The sequence below is a fragment of the Prunus persica genome, chromosome G1 (assembly GCF_000346465.2).
Source record: "Prunus persica cultivar Lovell chromosome G1, Prunus_persica_NCBIv2, whole genome shotgun sequence".
Lineage (NCBI taxonomy): Eukaryota > Viridiplantae > Streptophyta > Magnoliopsida > Rosales > Rosaceae > Prunus > Prunus persica.
The window spans coordinates 24,399,707-24,420,537 of NC_034009.1; the positions used below are offsets into that span (position 1 = coordinate 24,399,707).

At 36.1% G+C, this 20,831-nt stretch overlaps 1 protein-coding gene across 1 annotated transcript; it reads right to left on the reverse strand.

Annotated features, from left to right (window-relative positions):
- Nucleotides 1,022–2,362, reverse strand: LOC109946852. Its single transcript, XM_020555908.1, has one exon. It carries the CDS (start codon nt 2,360–2,362, stop codon nt 1,022–1,024), a length of 1,341 nt encoding a protein of 446 aa, XP_020411497.1.

The window sequence follows — 20,831 nt, forward strand, 5'->3', positions numbered from 1 at the left end:
GAATAGGATAGACAATAGTTGCATAACAGAGACAACCAAAGACTTTCAAGTGGTCGAGTGATAGGGGACGGTTGTATAACAATTCAAAAGGTGATTTACTGGAAAGTAATGGTGAGGGTAATCGGTTAATAAGATAGACAGTGGTTAAGACACATTCACCCCAGAAAATAATGGGTAAGTGAGACTGAAAAAGTAATGCATATGCGACAGTGAGAATGTGGCGATGCTTGCGTTCGACGACTCCATTTTGTTGTGGAGTGTAAACACAAGTGCGCTGATATTCAATGCCATTATTTTGAAAAAAATCCCTCATGGAGAAAAATTCAGACTCGTTATCTACCTGAATGGTTTTAATGTGGGCATGGAATTGAGAGTGGGCAAAAGAGACAAAAGATTTGAGAAGGTTTTGGGTTTCAGATTTATGCTGCATCAAAAATATCCATGTGCACCTAGTAAAGTCATCCACAATGGTAAGAAAGAAACATGCCCCTGAATGTGTGGTAACTTTGTGTGGACCCCAAATATCACAATGTAACAAATCAAAAGGAGCTTTAATTGATATTGAACTTAGAGGAAATGGAAGTCTTGTTTGTTTGGCCATGGGACAAACACTACAATTATTATCAAAAGAAATAGTATTGGAAGGCAATAATGAAGAAGCTAATCGAAGAAGAGCAGGGGATGGGTGTCCAAGTTGCATGTGCCATAAATCGGATGAGAGTGAAACTTGATATGAGACAGGTGTCTTTTGCAATGGAGACATGTAATAGAGACCACCACGCTGTTTACCCAAGCCAATCATCTTCCTCGTAGCCAAGTCCTGCAAGGCACAGAAGGTAGGAAACAAAATGGCACAACAGTTTAGAGAAGTAGTGAGTTTGCTGGCAGACATAAGATTTAAGCGAAAAGATGGAACACACAAAACTTTGTCTAATGTGATATTTGAATTGAATGGTATAGTGCCAGTGGAAGTGATTGGGGCATGAGAACCAGTAGGTAAATTAACAATGGGCATTTGTGATTATTCAGTTTTAGTGAAAAGTCTGGGATCATAAGTGATGTGATCAGTAGCTCCACTATCTAAAATCCAAGGTTTAGTGAACACAGAATTTATGGAAGGAATGGAAAAAGAAGCCAGACCTGCAGCATTTGCATAAGCATTGCTATTACCAGAGGAATGAGTTGAACTCATCATAGAAACAGCATGTGCTAGTTCTTGGAGTTGCTCTGCAGAAAACCCATGTAAAGGGTTGGATTGAGAGGCTGGCTGGGTTGGTGCACTGAAACCATATGATTGGGCCTCATGCGATGGAGCTGTGTCTGCGGCGTGGGCAGTAGGAAAGGACCCACGTGAATTGATGTGCCCTCTAGACCCTTGACGTTGTTGCTTAGATTGATTATGCCTATTGCCTTGAATTCCTGTGTCATTGGGAACCCATGCCCCATTTTTAAATTTACATCTATCCTCAGTGTGGCCTCTCCTATCACAATACTTGCAATGGAATTTAAGGGTCCGACATTCTTCGATTGTATGACAGTTTCTATCAGAGTGCTCACAGTGTTTGTTCGTCGAATTATTCGACATATTGTTTGATCGGCTGTGAATCGCAACGGCAATGGAAAAATTCTCTGTTGGTCCTGATGTTATTTGTTGCTGTGTTTCGTCTTGAACGACAAGTGAATAGGCTTGGCGGACATTAGGCAATGGCGACATCATGAGGATATTCCCGCGAACACCGTTGTAGGTGTCGTTGAGGCCCATAAGGAATTGCATCATCCGATCTTCTTCCTTTTGTGTATTGTGTGCTTTCATCTCGTTACATGTGAGAGGTGTTTGATATGTTTCTAATTCGTCCCAGAGATCTTTGAGTTTCTTGTAATAGTCTGAAACTGTCATGGTGCCTTGTGAGAGAGAGGCGATGGATTTCTGTATCTGATATATGGTTGGGGCATTCTTTTGTGAGAATTGATCTTTGAAATCTTGCCACACTTGATGGACAGTCTTGGCATGAACAACTGCTTTGGCTAGATCAGGTTCCACCGAATGAGCAAGCCATGATAAAATCATACTGTTGCATTGATTCCAGAGAGCATATTCGGTTGGTTGTTTTGTTTCTACAGGAGGTTGAACGGATCCGTTGACAAAGCCAACTTTGTTCTTGGCCGTGAGAGCATGGAGCATGGATTTACTCCAAGATGGGTAATTGGTGCCATTCAACTTTATGGGAACGAGCATGAGACCGGGGTGATCTGATTGATGAACAAAATATGGGTGTGATGAATCCATACCAGGATTTTTGGTGTTGGTGCTTGAATTTTTGGAAGTATTGTCTTTGGTTTCTAGTGGTGTTTGATCTGACATGATGTTTGAAGGTGGGTAGGAAGTAGAAGGGGTCAAGTACCAGGATGAAGCTCTGATACCATCTAAAGAAAGTAAATGGTTGAATATTCTGTTGTATTACCAATGTCAAATAGTACAATACATATATACAACAATAGCCTTCTATCAACCCTACTGTTAAGGCTTTGAAGACGTGATCCAATATTAGTGGGATTTGACCTACACTAATTTGGGCAAGTAAAGATATTACAAATATTTACAAAGATATTTCCTAATATCCTCGTCGGGAAAAGATGTTCTGGGACTTGGTGGAAGTTGTAGTGGAGGTTTCAGACAGAATGCTGCTTCCAAAGTATTCAAGTTCCCTAATGCAGCCAAGGTTTGCTGAATTCTATACATAATGAATATGTTGCTTAAATCTGGATTCATATTTCAAAATCAATTGGCTTAATCAATTGGATTCATACAATATAGATATGTTTTTTACCTTTTGAAAAACGTAGATATTTTTCACATACGTTTGATTGGGAAATGGTGAGTAGGGTGTACTTGTTAAAATTACATTTGTTTTACAATTCAACATATCTTTTTTGGTCATTTTATATTAGGTTAAATTAGTAATTTAATAAACAGTTTGGTAATAAGGTGTACTTAGTTAATTTTAGGGTTCGTTTAACAGCATTCTTTGAAACCCATTCTCAAGCTTCTAAACCTTGAACCATGTGTGTGCCATGGATTTAATTTATTTTTCTCATTCTATCTAAGATCAACTTTGATAATATTTTTCTTTGTTTACTGATGAACAAAAGTTATACTTTGCAAGTGCACTAATCGATATGATAGTATAGCAAGCAAACACGAGAGTTGTTCCCACAGAGATTTGTAAAGTTTATCAATTAATTTCAAATATGATTACCTTAAGAAAAGTGAAAAATAAAAACGAAATATTAAAAGTACTAAAGTAGCCGAAAATAAGATTACTCAATTTTAATCTAAGTGTTGAAAATCAAGAAAATAAAATAACAAAGGTTGAAAATTGGTTTTGAAAATCAATGGATGAAAACTAGGATTCCGACTTCACCGTAACAATCCCATTCTATGTATTGAGTCAATTTTGAGAATAAAGTTCCAATTCAATTCTAAGGGTTTGTTCTCTCTTTAATATGATGATTCGTTCGGCCCCGGTGTCACCAAATATCCTCAATTAAACCCAACTAATGAACCCTATAGTCAAATTTAATCGAGAACCCATTAAGTTTACGAAGGACAGTCAAGAACCAAGAAGTGTCTTAGCTTGAACCCCGTCTTTAACAACAACTCATTCATTCATAGTGCATATAAGATTAGGGATGAACCCCTCACCCAATCCTATCTTAGACAATCCAAAATACTTATAATGGTCAATTACAAGTGTCAAGATCACAATTACAATAATGAATGAAACAAGGAATGTGAATTGATTAAAAATAAGATGTTAACTCAATAATATGGAATCATCATGTTAGGTTACATCGGATCCCTAGCAAAGAATTTAGTTACCCATAGCCATCTTAGGAACAAACAATATACTAATGAAAATAGAATACAAAGTTTGAATTAAGATAGAAAAATATTTAGATGAATCCACTGCAGTTAAACTCTTCCTTTGGCAAATCTTGAAGGCTATGAACGGCCAAGAAAGTGAGTATGTGAATTGGGTGATTGAGATATTGAACAATATGCTAGCGTTCTCCTAAAAAATCTAGTCTAAAAGATGTATTTATAGGCCCTAGGACTTTTCTCTAATCATACAAGGATTAGGAAACTTTAAAATCCCAAAAATCATAGGAAAACTAGCCAAAAATGCCAAAAATTATGCGCTAGATTTGCGCCGTCCGCTCGAGTGCCAAAACGTAGTTACATAGTTCATAGCTTGAACCACTCGTATGAAAACTGATGTAACTTCCTCTAGAAGACTCGAAATCACGAACTGTAACTTCTCTAGAAACTAGACTTCCAGAGCTTTCCAACGAAAATTGGCAAGTTATCTAATTCTTCCCGAGCACGTACAGGTAAATCCTTAAAATTGACCTATGTGCACAAGCAGTTTCTTGACTTGCAAGTTGCTAATTCCAAATTTCTATCTTCTTTACTCATTTTCGCTATATTTTGCTTCTTTTAGTGCCAACTCAAGCCTAGGGACAATTTCCTACAAAACTCACACTAAACACATCAAAACAACCAATTTTATAGAAGAAACTAATGCAAATCATAGGAACAAGGCATGAGAAAAAAGCACAAATATGGAGTCCACAATTATATTCCTAAGTATGCAGTTACCAAACATAGGAATGCAATTTGAAACCCAATCTCAAGCTCCTAAACCTTGAACCATGTGTGTGACATGGATTTAATTTGGTTTTCTCATTCTATCTAAGATCAATTTTGATACTATTTTTCTTTGTTTACTCTTCCAATATTTTTACATTGATAGAATTTGGGTTATACTTACTTAAGATACCAAATTTGTAATATTGAAATTTAATAATTATAATAAATTCTCAAGTATATCATAGAGTTATTTAAAGTTGGCACTCCTTAATAGAATTCTCAAATATATCAAAAAGTTATTTAAAGTTCACACTCTTTAATAGAATTCCTATCTCCACTGTTGACAAGAAACTTGGAGTCCACTGGATTCAAGACCTCGAGCCTGTCTCGAGAATAAGTTTTACACGCCCATGTGTACCTAAAAGTCCAATACCTTCGTGTTGGCCAAGTTGTGGGCCAAATTCAAGTCACCATACTCTTCTTTCTGAAAAGTTCTAAAGGGAGTTTAGGGTATTTTTGATATAAAAAAAATAAAAAGAAAAGGAGTTTTATCGACAAGCAGTATTGGATCTAGTACGGAGCCAGTGAAGGCACTAGCCCCACTCAGTTTTGTCTACACCTATGAAGTGTCAAATTTACATGATATTTTCTATTGAATGGGGACAAATTATTTAATAAAAATGCCTCAAAGAAGGCTAAAGCGAGGCAATAAGAGCATGTGCAGCACTTCGGTTTGGCCTGGGCAAAAGGCCCCCCTGCTAGCCTAAAGCAACTCCAGCGCTTCAGTTCTTGCATTTTCAATTTCATTTTTTTTAATAAATTAATTAAGGAAAAATAAAAAAGAGGAAAATCATTACATATAGCTTCTTAAGTGAATAATGTTCGCAGTCGGTTCCAGTGATGCGTTCCGTGTCTGAAATAATGGCACTATTATGTCCTCCGAAGGAATATACTCCCCCACATCGTGATCTGGTGGAACCGCCTCTGTCAATGATTGAGTCGTTCTTGTACTCCATTGTGTCGGACTATGAGGATCGAGAATATTTTAATTGTATGATGAGTGAGTAGGTATTTCAATTGTATGATGAGTGAGATGTGAATTTTATAATAAATATGGACACGTGGCAACCAAAAATTTTATCCGAAAAATGTTATCTGAAATTTTAAGTGAGAATTTTATAATAAATAGTGACAAGTAACAACCGAAAATATTATCTAAAAAGCTTATCAAAATTAATGATTTAAGTATAAAAAAATAGAAAATAAAGTAAAATAAATAGTATTTTCCCTTGCCCTTTGAAGTGGAACTAAAAAAGACAAGACTAACACTTTTCACATAAATAGTGTATGTTCTTGCCTTACCTTTGCCTCGTCCTTGCCTTTTGATATGGAGGTGCTCTAAAGTGGCAAGTGAATGGCTGAGAAGAGCTGCATTAGGCCAAACTTTACAGGTTGTTGGTAGGCTCCATTAGCCACTGCATGCTAGGCCATACTTTAGGACAATTTCTGGATCCACTAGTGCCTCCTAAACTGTACACCAAAACCATTCTTTATTATAAAATAGTTGACCTTTGCTCAGACGCCCATACTAACATGGCAGAAGTAAAACAATTGAACTTGAACACTAGAGGTGCTTGTTTGAATATGAATAGCCACCTGGCGGCTGTGGAGCTCTTTTACAATTTTCGTCTTATCTCTCTTCTAATTAAACATTAAATTACTTGCTTTCGACCGAAAAAGGAAAAAAGAGATTATGTTGTAATGAAAGTAATGAATCCCACGTAAAGGAAAAGAAGGAAGCTTAGTCAAAAGTTTAATGATGATGTTAGAAGCTTAATGATAATGTTGGGTAATGAAGCCATCCAATTTGCCTATAGACTTGCTCATTCAATTGTAGAACACACCAAAGGAGAAGAGAAGAGAAAGAAGAGAAAGTGAGAGGAAAGAAGAGAGAGTGAGAAATCTGAGTGTCTTAAGTTCTGTATGAGAAGAAATTCTGTCAGTGTAAACACTATAAAGAGCAAATATAATTCTACTCCCAATATTCAATAGTACTTCCTATACTTTGCTTATTTTATTTTTATAACACGTTATCAGCATGATAGTTTCTCCTTTTTATTTCTAAATCTTTCCCAACTGAACACTATGTGATTATTTCTCTGTCTCATCTCTGTCATATGTCTCTTCTCACTTTACTACTACGACGACATGCAAACTTTCTTTTTTGTGTTCTCACAATTTTTATGTTGTTTCATCCATGCTTGTTTAATTTACTTCTTTGTAACGTAATTTGGAATGGTGTGGTTTTATACCCCATCCAGTTATTTTATGGTGGTGTAATTTTTATTATCCATCGCGTTGTAACACAAATTATCATAAGAAAATGATGGTGTGATCTTAAAACCCATCTATTATATCTTGAACGGTGGCATAGTTATATTGCCCACAATATATAATATGTTATATATTTCATATGTATTAGGTGGTGATTTTATCCCCACATTTATTTTATTTACGGGTATGGAGTAGGTTTACCCATACGACAATATTTATTTAAAAGTGTGGCACAGGTTTATTGTCCACACAACTGTATTTACTTTTCATTTAAAAGTATGGAGTAGAATTAGTGCCCATACCAGCACGTTTACTTTATCGCACATTTACTTTTACTTAAAGTATGATGTGGAATTAACCCTCATACTTTATGAATTTACTTTTCCTCACATTTACTTCTATTTAAAGTATGATGCTGAATTAACGTCCTTACAACAACAATTTACTTTATGAATTTACTTTACCGCACATTTACTTTTATTTAAAGTATGGTGCAGAATTAATGTCCATACAATAAGCAATTTACTTTACCGCACATTTACTTTTATTTAAAGTATGGTGCGGAATTAACGTCTATACAAAGCAATTTACTTTTATTTAAAGTATGGTGCAGAATTAACGTTCATACAACAAGGAATTTACTTTATGAATTTACTTTACCGCACATTTACTTTTATTTAAAGTATGGTACGGGTTTATCGTCCATACCTGCAAATTTATAGCACTTTATTTTTATTATTAATTAATATACATGAATAAAGAGGGCCTGAAGTTCCACAAAAAAAATATAGGGCCTGAAGTTTCTATTAATAAATGGCTTAATATCCTAGATCCCGAGCCTAAAGTTTTGGGTAAAATATGCAAGATATTTTTGGCCAGAAGTTCAAAAATATATTAAGCCTGAAGTCCCGAAATATGTGCAGGAAATTATAAAAATGTCCATACTGTGAGAATATGTGATTTTGGCTTGAAGTTCAAAGTCTAACAGTATTGAGAACCTGAAGTTCCAACAATCAAATGGACAACCCTTAAGGCATTATTGCAAATTGTGTTGCCCATTCATATGGCTTGGGTCCAAGGGGCAATCCATCCACGAGTGGCAAAAATGCATCCTGGAATAAGGGGAAAGCACAGACAAGCTATATGCCTAGAAATGTTGAAGGCGCTTGTCATAGATATGGTGCAAAGTATATTGGGCACGTACATGCTGTACGCCGAATCATTTGGTGGATCTTTATCAATCGTCACTTAAGAACAGGAAAGTGAAGACAAATTACATTGATCAAGTTATACCAGATCTGCAAGCCACAGATGACCCATCGGAGTGTTTATCAATCTTCACTCAGACATGACGCATCTGAATGTTTCCGATTTTGCAATTGAAAGATGGAATGAAGTTTATGGGTCCGAATTAGATTAAATTTCTTAATGTGCCATTTGTATTATCTGAAGTGTTGTTTTTTAAATTTCCATTTCAATCCAATAAAAGTGACAATGTTTTCTATACATTGAATAGAATAATTGTTTATTGATTCAGCTTATTTTATTTATTTGAAGGGATGGATGTAAATTATGGATGCCCTCAAAACGAAAGTTATGGCAAAAATATTTGTCTTGCAGACAGCGCGACTACTCATACGATCCTTCGAGATCAAAAGTATTTCTCAAACTTGATGCTTACAAAAGCAAATGTAACAACTACATCAGGTCCTACAGATCTGATTGAAGGCTCAGGAACGGCCCAAGTCATGTTACCAAATGGAACAACACTGTCCATTCAAGATGTTTTGTATTAATCTAACTCCAGAAGAAATCTATTGAGTTCCAAAGATATACATTTGAATGGCTACCATGTTGAAACAAAGAATGAGAAAAACATGGAATATCTTTGCATTACCTCCAGTGATACCCAGAAGTGTCACTACTACAAAAAGTGAAAAAGACGACCAGAAAACAACGACGGTCTAAGTGAAAACCGTCGTGGTTTATAAAAAGACGACGGTTCTAAAAACACCGTCGTGTAATACAACCTTAGACAACTAAAAAATGGAGTTTCAAATGGCTGTTCAAAAACAACGACGTACATAATTAAACAACCGACGTCTATTTGAAACAGATTTCCTCAGTGTAAAATCAATGCCAACAAAGAACGGCAGAAGTTATGAATCGACCGACGTAGAAAGTAAAGACGACGATTTCAATAAAAACTGCCGTTTTTACTCATAAAATAACACGACGAGGTTTTCGTATAAGACGCCGTATAATTACAAACAAATCCACGGCTTTAAAATACAAAATATCGCCGTATTAAATTAATTTACAACGACGGAAAATATAAATATATCGACGTCATTCTCGTATAGTTCTACTACGTTATCTTTAAATCGTACAATAAAATTTATCGTCGTATTTATTCATTTTATACGTCGTACCTTTAATTTTAACGGTCGTCTTAATAAGAATTTTTGTTAACAATTTTTTTCTTTGATTTTCTTATCCTACGTCGGTAGATCTACTTAATGACAAGAATTGAAATAACCACGACGGTTTATATAGAACACCGCCGACATAATCAGTTTTGTCTGAGATCCCAAGGGTTACGAAATCTTACCAGATGGAACTCTGTTCCACATCATAATCTTAACAGATGACACAGATTTGCAAATATTGCGTCGTGTTAGTTTACAAATTCTAGAACATTAATTTCCCTCATTTTAAATTTCCTCGGGAAAGAAAAATCTATTTATCACGCTTTGGAATTGAAAACTAAAACTGAAAGAATACGGGAAAAAAAACTCCATTTATAATTTAAAATTAAAATCCACGTCGGTTGTAGTACACTTAACGACGTTTAACAAAATAATCTACGTCGGTAATTATAAATCTACCGCCATCGTAACTTAATATAGACGACGAGAAAAGACGACGGTAGAACAGAAAACCGCCGTTGTTTCAGTTTCTTTAACATATCTTTCTGCAGGACTTGTGTAGTTCAAAGCATTGACAATGTCTTCATCATATCTCCCAGAAACTACTGATTCAATTGCTCATGCTTTAGAGGCCATCTGAAGCCATTTCTATTCTTTATCGCATTCTTGAAACCCATCTTCTTCTTCTGAAGCTCTACGGATAAAGGAAGAGGCTATCACAATAAATCCGACGGATCTTCTTAGGCAAGAAAATCAAGCAGAGGATCAGGCACATCTGATCTTCAGATTTCCCTGAGAAGCGAACTTTCCTTCGACAGCGAGTGGAGGCCAGGCTTGCATCTCTTTTGATGGAAAGCAAGGAGTATTCAGAAGCACTAAGTGTCCTATCAGGCTTGATCAAGGAAGTGAGAAGGCTAGTTGACAAGCTTCTTCTTGTGGACATATATTTGATGCGAGTAAGCTCAATTTCTCTTTGAGAAAACATCCAAATTATTATCTTTGAGACATGAGAGACTGAGAGAGGAAGAACTTGGAACCTTAAATGTAAACCGAAAATGAATGAAAGCGACAAATTTATAGAATAAATTTTTAAAACCAACGGCGGTCCTTACAAACAAACCGCCGTTTAAATTGTAAAATCAACGTCGGTATGATCGACGTATATTACAGAAATCCACGTCGGTAAATTAATAAAAACGACGTGTTAAATAATATACCATGACGCGAGTTATTACTTATGTACTTTAATTTTTGAGTTTACTACGACGGTACCTACAAACTACTGTCGTATTTATTTACCACGTCCGAAGTTAAATGTACCGTCGTATTTTGTAATTTATACGTCGTAGTTATATGTAACCGCCATATTATTTTTTTGAAATGGTTTTATATGTAAGCAACTTTTCGTCTACTTGACTTACACATTTGTTGTTTTTATATTCTTATTTTATTTAAATCTGTCATCCAAAAAAGAAACTTTACATATTGCAGAATATTAATTTCCTTCGTTTTAAATTTCCTCCGGAAAAAAAACTCTATTTATAACGCACTGTAATTGAAAAATAAACTGAAAGGTCACGGGAAAAAAAATTCTATTCATAATTTAAAAATTAAAATCCACGTCGGTTATATTAAACCTAACGACGTTAAATGAAATGATTCCACGTCGAATGAAAAATATTGCGTCGTTTTAGTTAAAAACGACGTAGTTAAATGTAACCGCCGTATTATTTTTTTGAAATGGTTTTATATGTAAGCAACTTTTCGACTTACACATGCACTGTTTCCAAACCCGATTAAAAATTTCAATCTCCCAGAGAAACCTTTTCGTCTTTTTTCCTTGTCAGAGCATTGTCAGAGTTTCTCATCGTCTTCCTCTCGTCTTCTTCGTCGTCTCTGAACTTAAACATCGATCATCTTCCTCTTGCTTTCATTGCACGCAAAAGGTAAGCTTTCATTTTCACTATTTTGGTTACTGTTTTGCATGCTCATACGTTTTTTGTTTGAAAAATCTTTTTACCTTTTTTCTGGCCAAAATCATTTTACTTCTTTCCAAGTTTGATAAAATATACAGACAAAGAGAGAAAGTTTCCAACTTTGAAGACAACTACATCAACTAAATAAGACGACGGTAGACCACGACGGTTCGTCAGTTGTTCTAGCGTCGTCTGAAAATTGACAAAGTTGTTTTTAAAATAATAGTCTTTTTTTATATGCTTGTTTAATTGCAGGTTTGATTTCGCTGAACAATGGTTTTTGTTTTTCCCTTATTTGATAAAATATAAAGAAAAAGAAACTAGGGTTGGTATCTAATATAGACGATAAAATATAAATAATAGTTTACCACGACGGTGTATTACTATTGACGTCGTGTGAACATATATACCACGACGTTATATAAATAATGGTTTTAAACATTTATTACGTCTGAGATTATTTCATTGCGTCGTCTAAAATCATATCATACGTCGTATTTTTTTAATACCGTCGTTTGTGTTCTTAATGTTTTCCTGAAATATTTTCACTTGCAGTTTTGTCTGTTAAAATGGTTTCTCAACAACAAACTAAGGATTCTGGCTCCAAGAAGCTTGGAATGGTAGCTCCTCAAGATAAGTCTTCGAAGGAGATGAAGTCTTCGAAGAAGATGAAGTTTGCTTCATCATCTGCTGAGACAGAACAAACCAGCCAGACAACAATCTCAGATGATTCAAAGACTGGTCGAGGTATGAGCACAATGCCTCGTGTTGTGAAGAGAAAGCTTCAGAAACTGAGGCCAATTGTTGAGTACAATAAAAGGGGGAAAGGTGTTGGCCAAGCACATATTGAGATGCAGTCGTATATTGGTGTGTTGGCACGCTCCAGGATCCCACTTGTGGACAAGAAATGGTCCCAAATCCCCAAGGATATAAAGGAGCAGATTTGGGAAGCAGTTGACATGGCTTTTGTCGTAGGCCAAGGGGGCAAGACCTCTGTTTTAGCTTCTGCTTCCAAGAAATGGAAGGATTTCAAGTCTACACTAACGAGGCATTATATCCTTCCATACACCAATGACAGGGAGAAATTAAGCCAACCCCCTGAAACATATAAATTCATAGAGAAAGCACAATGGGATGCCTTTGTAGCTTCAAGGCTATCCAAAGATTTTGAGTCTGTGCATTCTCAACATGCACAGATTAGGGAGAAACTCGAGTACAATCATCGATTGTCTCGAAAAGGATATGCTGGATTGGAGGATCAATTGGAGGAAACCATGCCTGGGGTAGAAATTGATCGATCTACCTTATGGAAGAGAGCTAGACAGGACAAACATGGTAACATCCCTGATCCAAAGGTGGCAGAGAAGGCAAAATTAATTGTAAGCCTACTCACTCTGTTTTAAATTTTTATTAAACTGTGAATTATTCTTATTATGTCGTATGTTATATTTTTCGTCGTGTGAATGATATTACCACGTCGAAAAGTTTTTAAAAACGTCGTTAAAGGTCTAAATAGGAATCACTACTATGTTTTCTGTAATTACAGCATAAGACGTCGGTGGTTCATTTTCGCGTCGTGTGAATGATATTACCACGTCGAAATTTTTTTAAAAACGTCGTTAACGGTCTAAATAGGAATCACTACTCTGTTATCTTTAATTATAGCATAAGACGTCGGTTGTTTATTCATTTCGTCGTTTTAAATAAATAACCACGTCGGTATAACTACCGTCGTGATAAGTTATAATAACGTCGGTTTATACGTTATTGCGTCGTGTGAAATTATATAATACGTCGTTTGTACATAAATAACCGTCGTGTGTTTTTTTGTTTATCTTTGTTTTAGGATGAATTGCAGAAACAAGTCTCGGAAGGCAAAGTCAGAGTAGATGGCAGCAATGATGTGCTGACCATGGCTTTGGGCCCCGAGCATCCAGGCAGGGTGAGGGGAGTTGGTGCTGGTGTTTCCCCAAGGCAATATTTCAATTTGCCCAAACCACAGAGGGTGAGCTTTGACGACCGTTTGAAGGAGAGTTTAAGAGTTCTCCTTCAAGAAGAGACTAAAAAGATGGAGGCTAAGGCAAGGGAAGAGGCCTTAAGGATGGAGGCTAGGACAAAACAATTGGTAGAGGCTGAGAGGGAGCATTTCCTGAGTCAGCTTTCCCAATTAATTCCCAATTTTGATCCAAGCATGCTTAAACCAAGAATTAGCCAAAGCCCCAAAAATCCAATGTCTGACAAAGCTAGCTGCTCTGGAGGTGATGTGAGATCCCTACATTTGGAGGATGATACTGCCAAAATGGGGAAACATCAGCCAGATGAAGAGAAGGAAGAAGAAAAAAGAGATGAAGAGAAGGAAGAAGAAAAGGAGAAAGAAGATGAAGAAAAGCATGACGACAAGGTATGTTCACATAACTTTGCCTTTTTTATTTGTTTTTCAAAATTTCAGACGTCGATATTTTTATTTAATCCGTCGTTTGTTTAAAACTTAGACGGCGGAATTTTTTTAAGACGTAATAAAATATTTAAACGACGGTTTTTGCACCGTCGTTTAAATGGTTTCAGACGACGCTTTATTCATAAAACCGTCGTCTTTATTGAATTACCACGACAGTTTTTTCACCGTCGTTTAAATACTTTTAAGACGACGTTTTATTACTTAAACCGTCGTCTTTATTGAATTACCACGTCATTTTTTTTATTTCTTTAAACAGGTTATTGAAGTTGGTGCTTATTCAAAAATGGAGGCGCCATCTTCTTTAAAAACCCTTTGTCGTTTTGTGGAAACGACACTCCTGCCTGAGGATAAGACAGTCCAATTTACAATTGATAAGGAGGTGTTTGGTGGTGAGCGCGATACCTTCCTCCTGCCTGAAGATATTACACAATTTGCAGGCATGGAAGAAATTGGAGCTACTGTATTGGCTGTATATATGAGGTTTGTACTTCTAAAATAATAACTCGTTGGTTTATATATTGCGTCGTCTTAACTAACTAACCACGTCGTCTTAACTAACAACCGTCGTGATAAATATATTATAACGTCCTCATCTATTTCAGTACGTCGTGTGAAATATTATAATACGTCGTTTTTTTATACATAACCGTCGTGTTTTGTGTGCTGACTTGTTTATATTATTTTATTTGTTTAGGTACTTACACGATGTTTTGAAAAAAGCCAATATGTGCAGTATGGTTGGCTTTATCGACCCTGCTACAGTTAGTGCCAACTCTGGCACAATAACTGAAAGATCACGACTCGTAGCAGCTCGACTTCAGAAGACAGACGGTGAACAGATTTTCATGATGCCTTACAATCCAGGGTTAGTCTCCTTAGGATTTTGTTTTTATGATTTTCAATAAATGACAGCTTATAAACTAACCACGTCGGTGTTTTATTTTATTTAGTCGTTTGAAACTACTAACCACGTCGGTATTTATTTATCGTCGTGATAAATATATAATGTCGTCGTTAGCTACTTTACTTCGTCGTGTGAAATACTATAATACGTCGTTTTTGTAAATAACCGTCGTTTTTATATTAATTTTGTGCAGCCGTCATTGGATTTTGCTGATTGTAAGAGCAAAGAGAGAAACCGTCTATTTTCTGGATCCTCTGCCAGGAAATCGTGTGGTCGATGAAGAGGCCAAAAACATCGTGAACAGTGCTTTAAAAATATATAATACCCACATAGCCCGAGCAGGACGTAAAAATGTAATTTGGAAAACTCTCTCAGGCACACCAAAGCAACCCAGCAATGTCGAATGCGGGTATTATGTAATGCGCTTCATGAGGGACATCATCATGGATCCTTCCTTGGGGTTTGAGAATAAGGTAAGAAGAAATTACCTTCATACATTTCACGTCGTTTTTTGTATTATCAACGACGGTCGTGTAAAATTAACGTCGTTGAATGGATATACTACGTCGGTTATGAAAAATATCGTCGTCTGTGATTGAATTTCTTTTTATTTATAAACCCTAATAGTCATTGTTTATGCAGTATGCCAAGGGAAACCAGGAAGCTTCATACCCCCAAGAAGCCATTGATGAAGTCCGGAATGAATGGGCAGAGTTTGTTTTCCAAATTATTAAACAGGGCAATTATTGAACACTTGATATTTATGTATAATGTACCAATTTTCTCTATAATATGTAATGTAAAAATTTGTTGAGGTTTTCTTAAATTAAAAAAAAAACAAACATACAAATTGCTTAACCGACGTGTAATACTTTTCCAACGACCTAATAAAGTCAATAACCGTCGTATTTTGTTGTTGCGTGTTTTAAACAAATACGACGTAAAAAAATAGTTAGACGACGTTCTTTGAACAATTGAGTCGTTAATGGTTTACAATATCTTCAATTTCTTAAGGGTTCAGGGTATAATCGACGACGTTTATGTAACGACTACGGTTAAGTCGTGGAATATATATTTTACGTCGTATAGTTAAATAGCCGCCATGGTTTCTCATTTTAACGACGTCATTTTAACGACTTAGTAGTCTATTACAATTTACAACGTCTACAATTTATTTAACACCGACGTGGTTTGTTGTATGGTAAGAATATTTTATTATTTTTATATCAAAATATTCAAAATAAATATAAAATAAATCAGAAAATTGAAAAGTCAACTCCTATGAAGTCATTGATATATTTTCTTCCACATAAACCTTGAAAAAATTCATTTTGAATAACAAAAATTTAAAATGACCATCCAAAACAAAATTGTTTTGATGAGTCATAAAATCACTTCTAGTTTTATGGTTTAGGGTTTAGAGTCTAGGGTTTAGAGATTAGGGTTGTTATTTATTGGGGTTTATTTTTAAAGTATAATTTTTGGGTAGTCTATGTTATATGTTAGGCTTTAAAACCATAAAACCTTTTATAAACTTAATTTTTTAAATTGTATAATTTAATTTTATGGGTTTAGTGTATTAATTTTTAACGACGGTGGTTGGGTCGTGGAATACATATTTTACGTCATACAGTAAAACATACGACATGGTTTACGCTTTAAACGACGTTATTTTAATATGTAAGTCGGTTTATATAATTTACAACGTCTTTAATTTCTTAACACCGACGTGGTTTTTCAGTCGTCGTTATATAAAAAATTCAAAATAAATTTAAAATTAATCCGAAAAATGAACGGCCTTACGTTCTTAATCCGAAAAATGAAGTTTCCGTCGTGGAATATTAAATTTACGTCGGTACTTGTAGAACTTTCGCCTTGGTTTTTCTTTCGACGTTTTATAACGCGCGCGCTCTAAAAATTTTCGCGCGACCTAAATTTTTTTAGATTTGGCTCTTAGCCTTATACTTTGATCCCTGAAACCTAAAATTTCAGATTTCACGCGACATAACATTTCGCTCTCTCACTTCTGCTCTAATTAAAAGTTGCACTCTCCAGGCTCGTCGAATCTGTGAGCTCGTCCAACCTGTAAGTACAAACCCTATCTTCCCCTTGTAAATTCATTGAATGATATTAGGTTGTTTTGTTAAAGGGTTTTAGGTATATGCTTTGCGATCTGTTAATAATGTGCTTATAGGTATGGGTTCATGGATTTTCTGTTTAATGGGTTCATGACAAGATCAAATAAAGGTGTACTTTTGCTGTTTAATGGGTTCATGGATTACATTATCTGTTATGTTGAATTGGGAATGGATTTAATTTTGTCGTATCTTTTAATCACCCTATGTTATGTTGAATTGGGAATGGATTTATTGTTTTCATGCTTGGTTTCATGTATATGTTGGTTTCTTGCTTGGTTTCATATATATGTTGTGTTCTTAATGGGTTTTGTGTTCTTGAAAATAAACTGAGACACGACGAATTTTAAGGCGTACGACGACGATTACACGACGGTGTTTTTAAACTACCGTCGTTGTATTACTTATACACGACGGTTTTTTCATAAACCGTCGTTTGTATTACGTATAATAGACGACGTCTGTTGAAAATCCGTCGTCTATATATGCCAAATACGTCTGTTTTTGATTAAAACCCGTCGTCTCTGTTGTTTATTACTTGCGATTAGATCATTGTATAATCTGCTATAGTGATGGTCATTGCCTGTATTTTCACTTTATTATAGATAATAGGTTATAGTGTCGGAGATGGATAAGTCATGGATGCACTCGGATAGAAGATCGAAGGCATATGAGTTTGGGGTGGAAGCATTTTTGAACTTTGCTGTAGAAAATCTTCTAACTACAACACATATCCGTTGTCCATGTGTTAAATGTGTTAATTTGAAGTTGTTTGGGGTTGGAATTATAAGGGATCACTTATACTTTAATGGAATTGACCAAAGCTATAAGAATTGGACATTTCACGGAGAACCTTGGGAAGCAACTACTAATGCTAGCAGAAATGTTGAAGAAGATGATGGCCATAGTAGGTACAGTTTTGTGTCTGAAGAAATTGATATGGATGATAATGATTTTGGTGATTTTGGTTCGGATCCGTATGAGTTTGCCAATGTGATTGGGGATGGAGATCAACCAGTGTACCCTGGTTGTAGAAAGTACACGAAGTTATCGGCATTAGTGAAGTTGTATAATTTGAAGGCAAAACATGGGATGAGTGATGTCTGTTTTACATAATTATTGATACTTCAAGGCGATTTGCTTCCAGAAGGAAATACAATACCAACCTCCATGTATGAGGCTAAAAAGACTTTGTGTGCATTGGGGCTGAGTTATGAGAAAATGCACGCATGCCCCAATGATTGCATCTTGTATAGGAAGGAGTATGAGGATTCAACTAATTGTCCTACTTGTGGTATCTCAAGGTGGAAGGAAGGCAAAGATGCAATCTTGAAAGAGGGTGTGCCAGCGAAGGTGGTGTGGTATTTTCCCCCAATTCCAAGGTTTAAAAGGATGTTTCAATCACATGAGACAGCTAAGAGTTTGACTTGGTGGCATGTTGCTAGAAAATCAATTGACGGTCAGATGTCTCATCCGGCGGATTCCCCGTCTTGGAAACTTCTTGATGATAAATGGCCTGAGTTTGGTAATGAGCCGAGAAACTTGAGATTGGCTCTTTCATCTGATGGATTCAATCCCCACAGTTCTCTAAGTAGCAGATATAGTTGTTGGCCGGTTATCTTAGTTACATATAATCTCCCTCCATGGCTGTGCATGAAACGAAAGTTCATGATGTTAACCTTATTGATTTCCGGTCCTAAACAACCCGGAAATGATATAGACGTCTACTTGGAGCCTTTGATTGATGATTTAAAATCCTTGTGGGTTGGGATTAGAGGAGTGTATGATGCACATAATGGAGAATACTTTACACTCAGAGCTGCATTAATGTGGACAATTAATGATTTCCCCGCCTATGGAAACTTATCTGGTTGTGTTGTTAAAGGATATAAAGCTTGTCCAATATGCGGCGATGATACACCTAGTCACAGGTTGAAAAATGGCCACAAAATTTGTTACATTGGGCATAGAAAATGGTTACCAATCAATCATCCATATAGGAGGCAACGTGCAGCTTTTAATGGGAAACCTGAATATGGCATACCTCCAGAGCCATTAACCGGAGAAGAAGTGCTGCATATGGTTGAAAATGGTGACAGAGTTTGTTGGAAGAAGAAATCAATATTCTTTGATCTCGAGTATTGGAAATACCTTCCTGTGAGGCATGCCCTAGATGTTATGCACATTGAGAAGAATGTTTGCGATAGTATCATTGGTACATTGCTGGAGATCCCTGGAAAAAATAAAGATGGGATTGCTGCTCGATTAGATTTATTGAACATGGGGGTCAAAACTGATTTGCAACCCGAGTATGGAGAAAGACGTACTCGTTTGCCTCCTGGGCCTTGGAATTTGTCAAGAGCAGAGAAGAGAGAGGTTTGCAATTCTTTCTATGGTATGAAGGTCCCTGAAGGTTATTCTTCCAATATTAAAAATCTTGTATCTGTACAAGATTCAAGACTTCTTGGCCTTAAATCACATGATTGTCATACCTTAATGCAACAATTGCTCCCTGTGGCAATTCGTTCTGTTTTGGAGAAGCCTGCAAGGTATGCAATAACTCGTTTGTGCTTCTTCTTCAATGCTATATGTGCAAAGACTGTTGATGTTTCCAAGCTAGATAAGTTGGAAGAAGATGTAGTAGTTACTCTGTGTTTGCTTGAGAAGTACTTTCCCCCTTCATTCTTTGATATCATGGTTCATCTAGTAGTACATCTTGTCAGAGAAGTTCGTCTATGTGGGCCAGTATATTTTAGGTGGATGTATCCGTTTGAAAGATATATGAAAGTGCTGAAGGGGTATGTTCAGAATCGTACTCGTCCCGAAGGTTGCATTGCTGAGCGGTATATAGCTGAAGAAGCGGTAGAGTTTTGTACTCAGCATTTATCTGATGTTAGTACAGTTGGAGTGCCTTCAAGCCAAAAGATGGGAGTTTCAAAGCCATTATCAGGTTGCACAGTGAGCGTAGTTGATCAGGACCTGTTGAATCAAGCACATCTATATGTCTTGGAGAATACGGAGGAAGTCCTACCTTATATCGAGTACGTATGAGTTTTATTCTTTAAGTTTCCATTTAAAATTATTTCTTATGTTTATCTTATATATTTGGGACCGTAATGCTTGAATTTTTCGTGTCATGTAGGCAACATATGATCCACATCAAGACTGCTTATCCAAAATTTAGAAAGAGAACAAAGTGGCTGCAGGATAAGCACAATAGCACTTTCATTCAATGGCTACGCTTCAAGGTATATGTTGTTGAATAACGTATTTCTCTTTTAATTTTCTTCTTATTTATATGTTAGGATGAATTAAGATATGATTAATTTGCAGGTTCAAAGTGAAGTTGAGGAAGACAATCATGGCGTATCAGAAAATTTAAGGTGGCTAGCAGCTGGTCCAAACATGTCAGTGCCATTATATAGGAGCTATCTTATTAAAGGTATTAAATTCAATATCAAGGCACAAGATGATGTGCGGACAACTCAAAATAGTGGAGTTTATTTACTTGCACATACCATGCAAGTTGCTAGTGCCAAGGATAAAAACCCAATTCTCTCAAATATGGGTTTCTATGGTGTCATTCAAGAAATTTGGGACCTTGACTACCAAAAGTTTACAATCCCAGTCTTTAGGTGTGATTGGATAGATAGTTCTGGTCTTGTAGTCGACGAACTTGGATTTACCCTTGTAGATTTGAGTAAAATTGGACATAGGAATGACCAATTTGTTTTGGCTTCTCAAGTCAAACAAATATTTTTTGTTGACGACCCGATGCATCGTGGTTGGTCGGTAGTGTTATCAATGCCTAGTAGAGAATATAATGATGTTATTGGTGATGAAGTATTAGGTGATGTGATAATTGAGTGTGAGCCATTTACTAGAGGGATGCCAAATGTTGACACATTTGATGAACTGGTAGGTGAGTTAGGCGGTCAAAATGT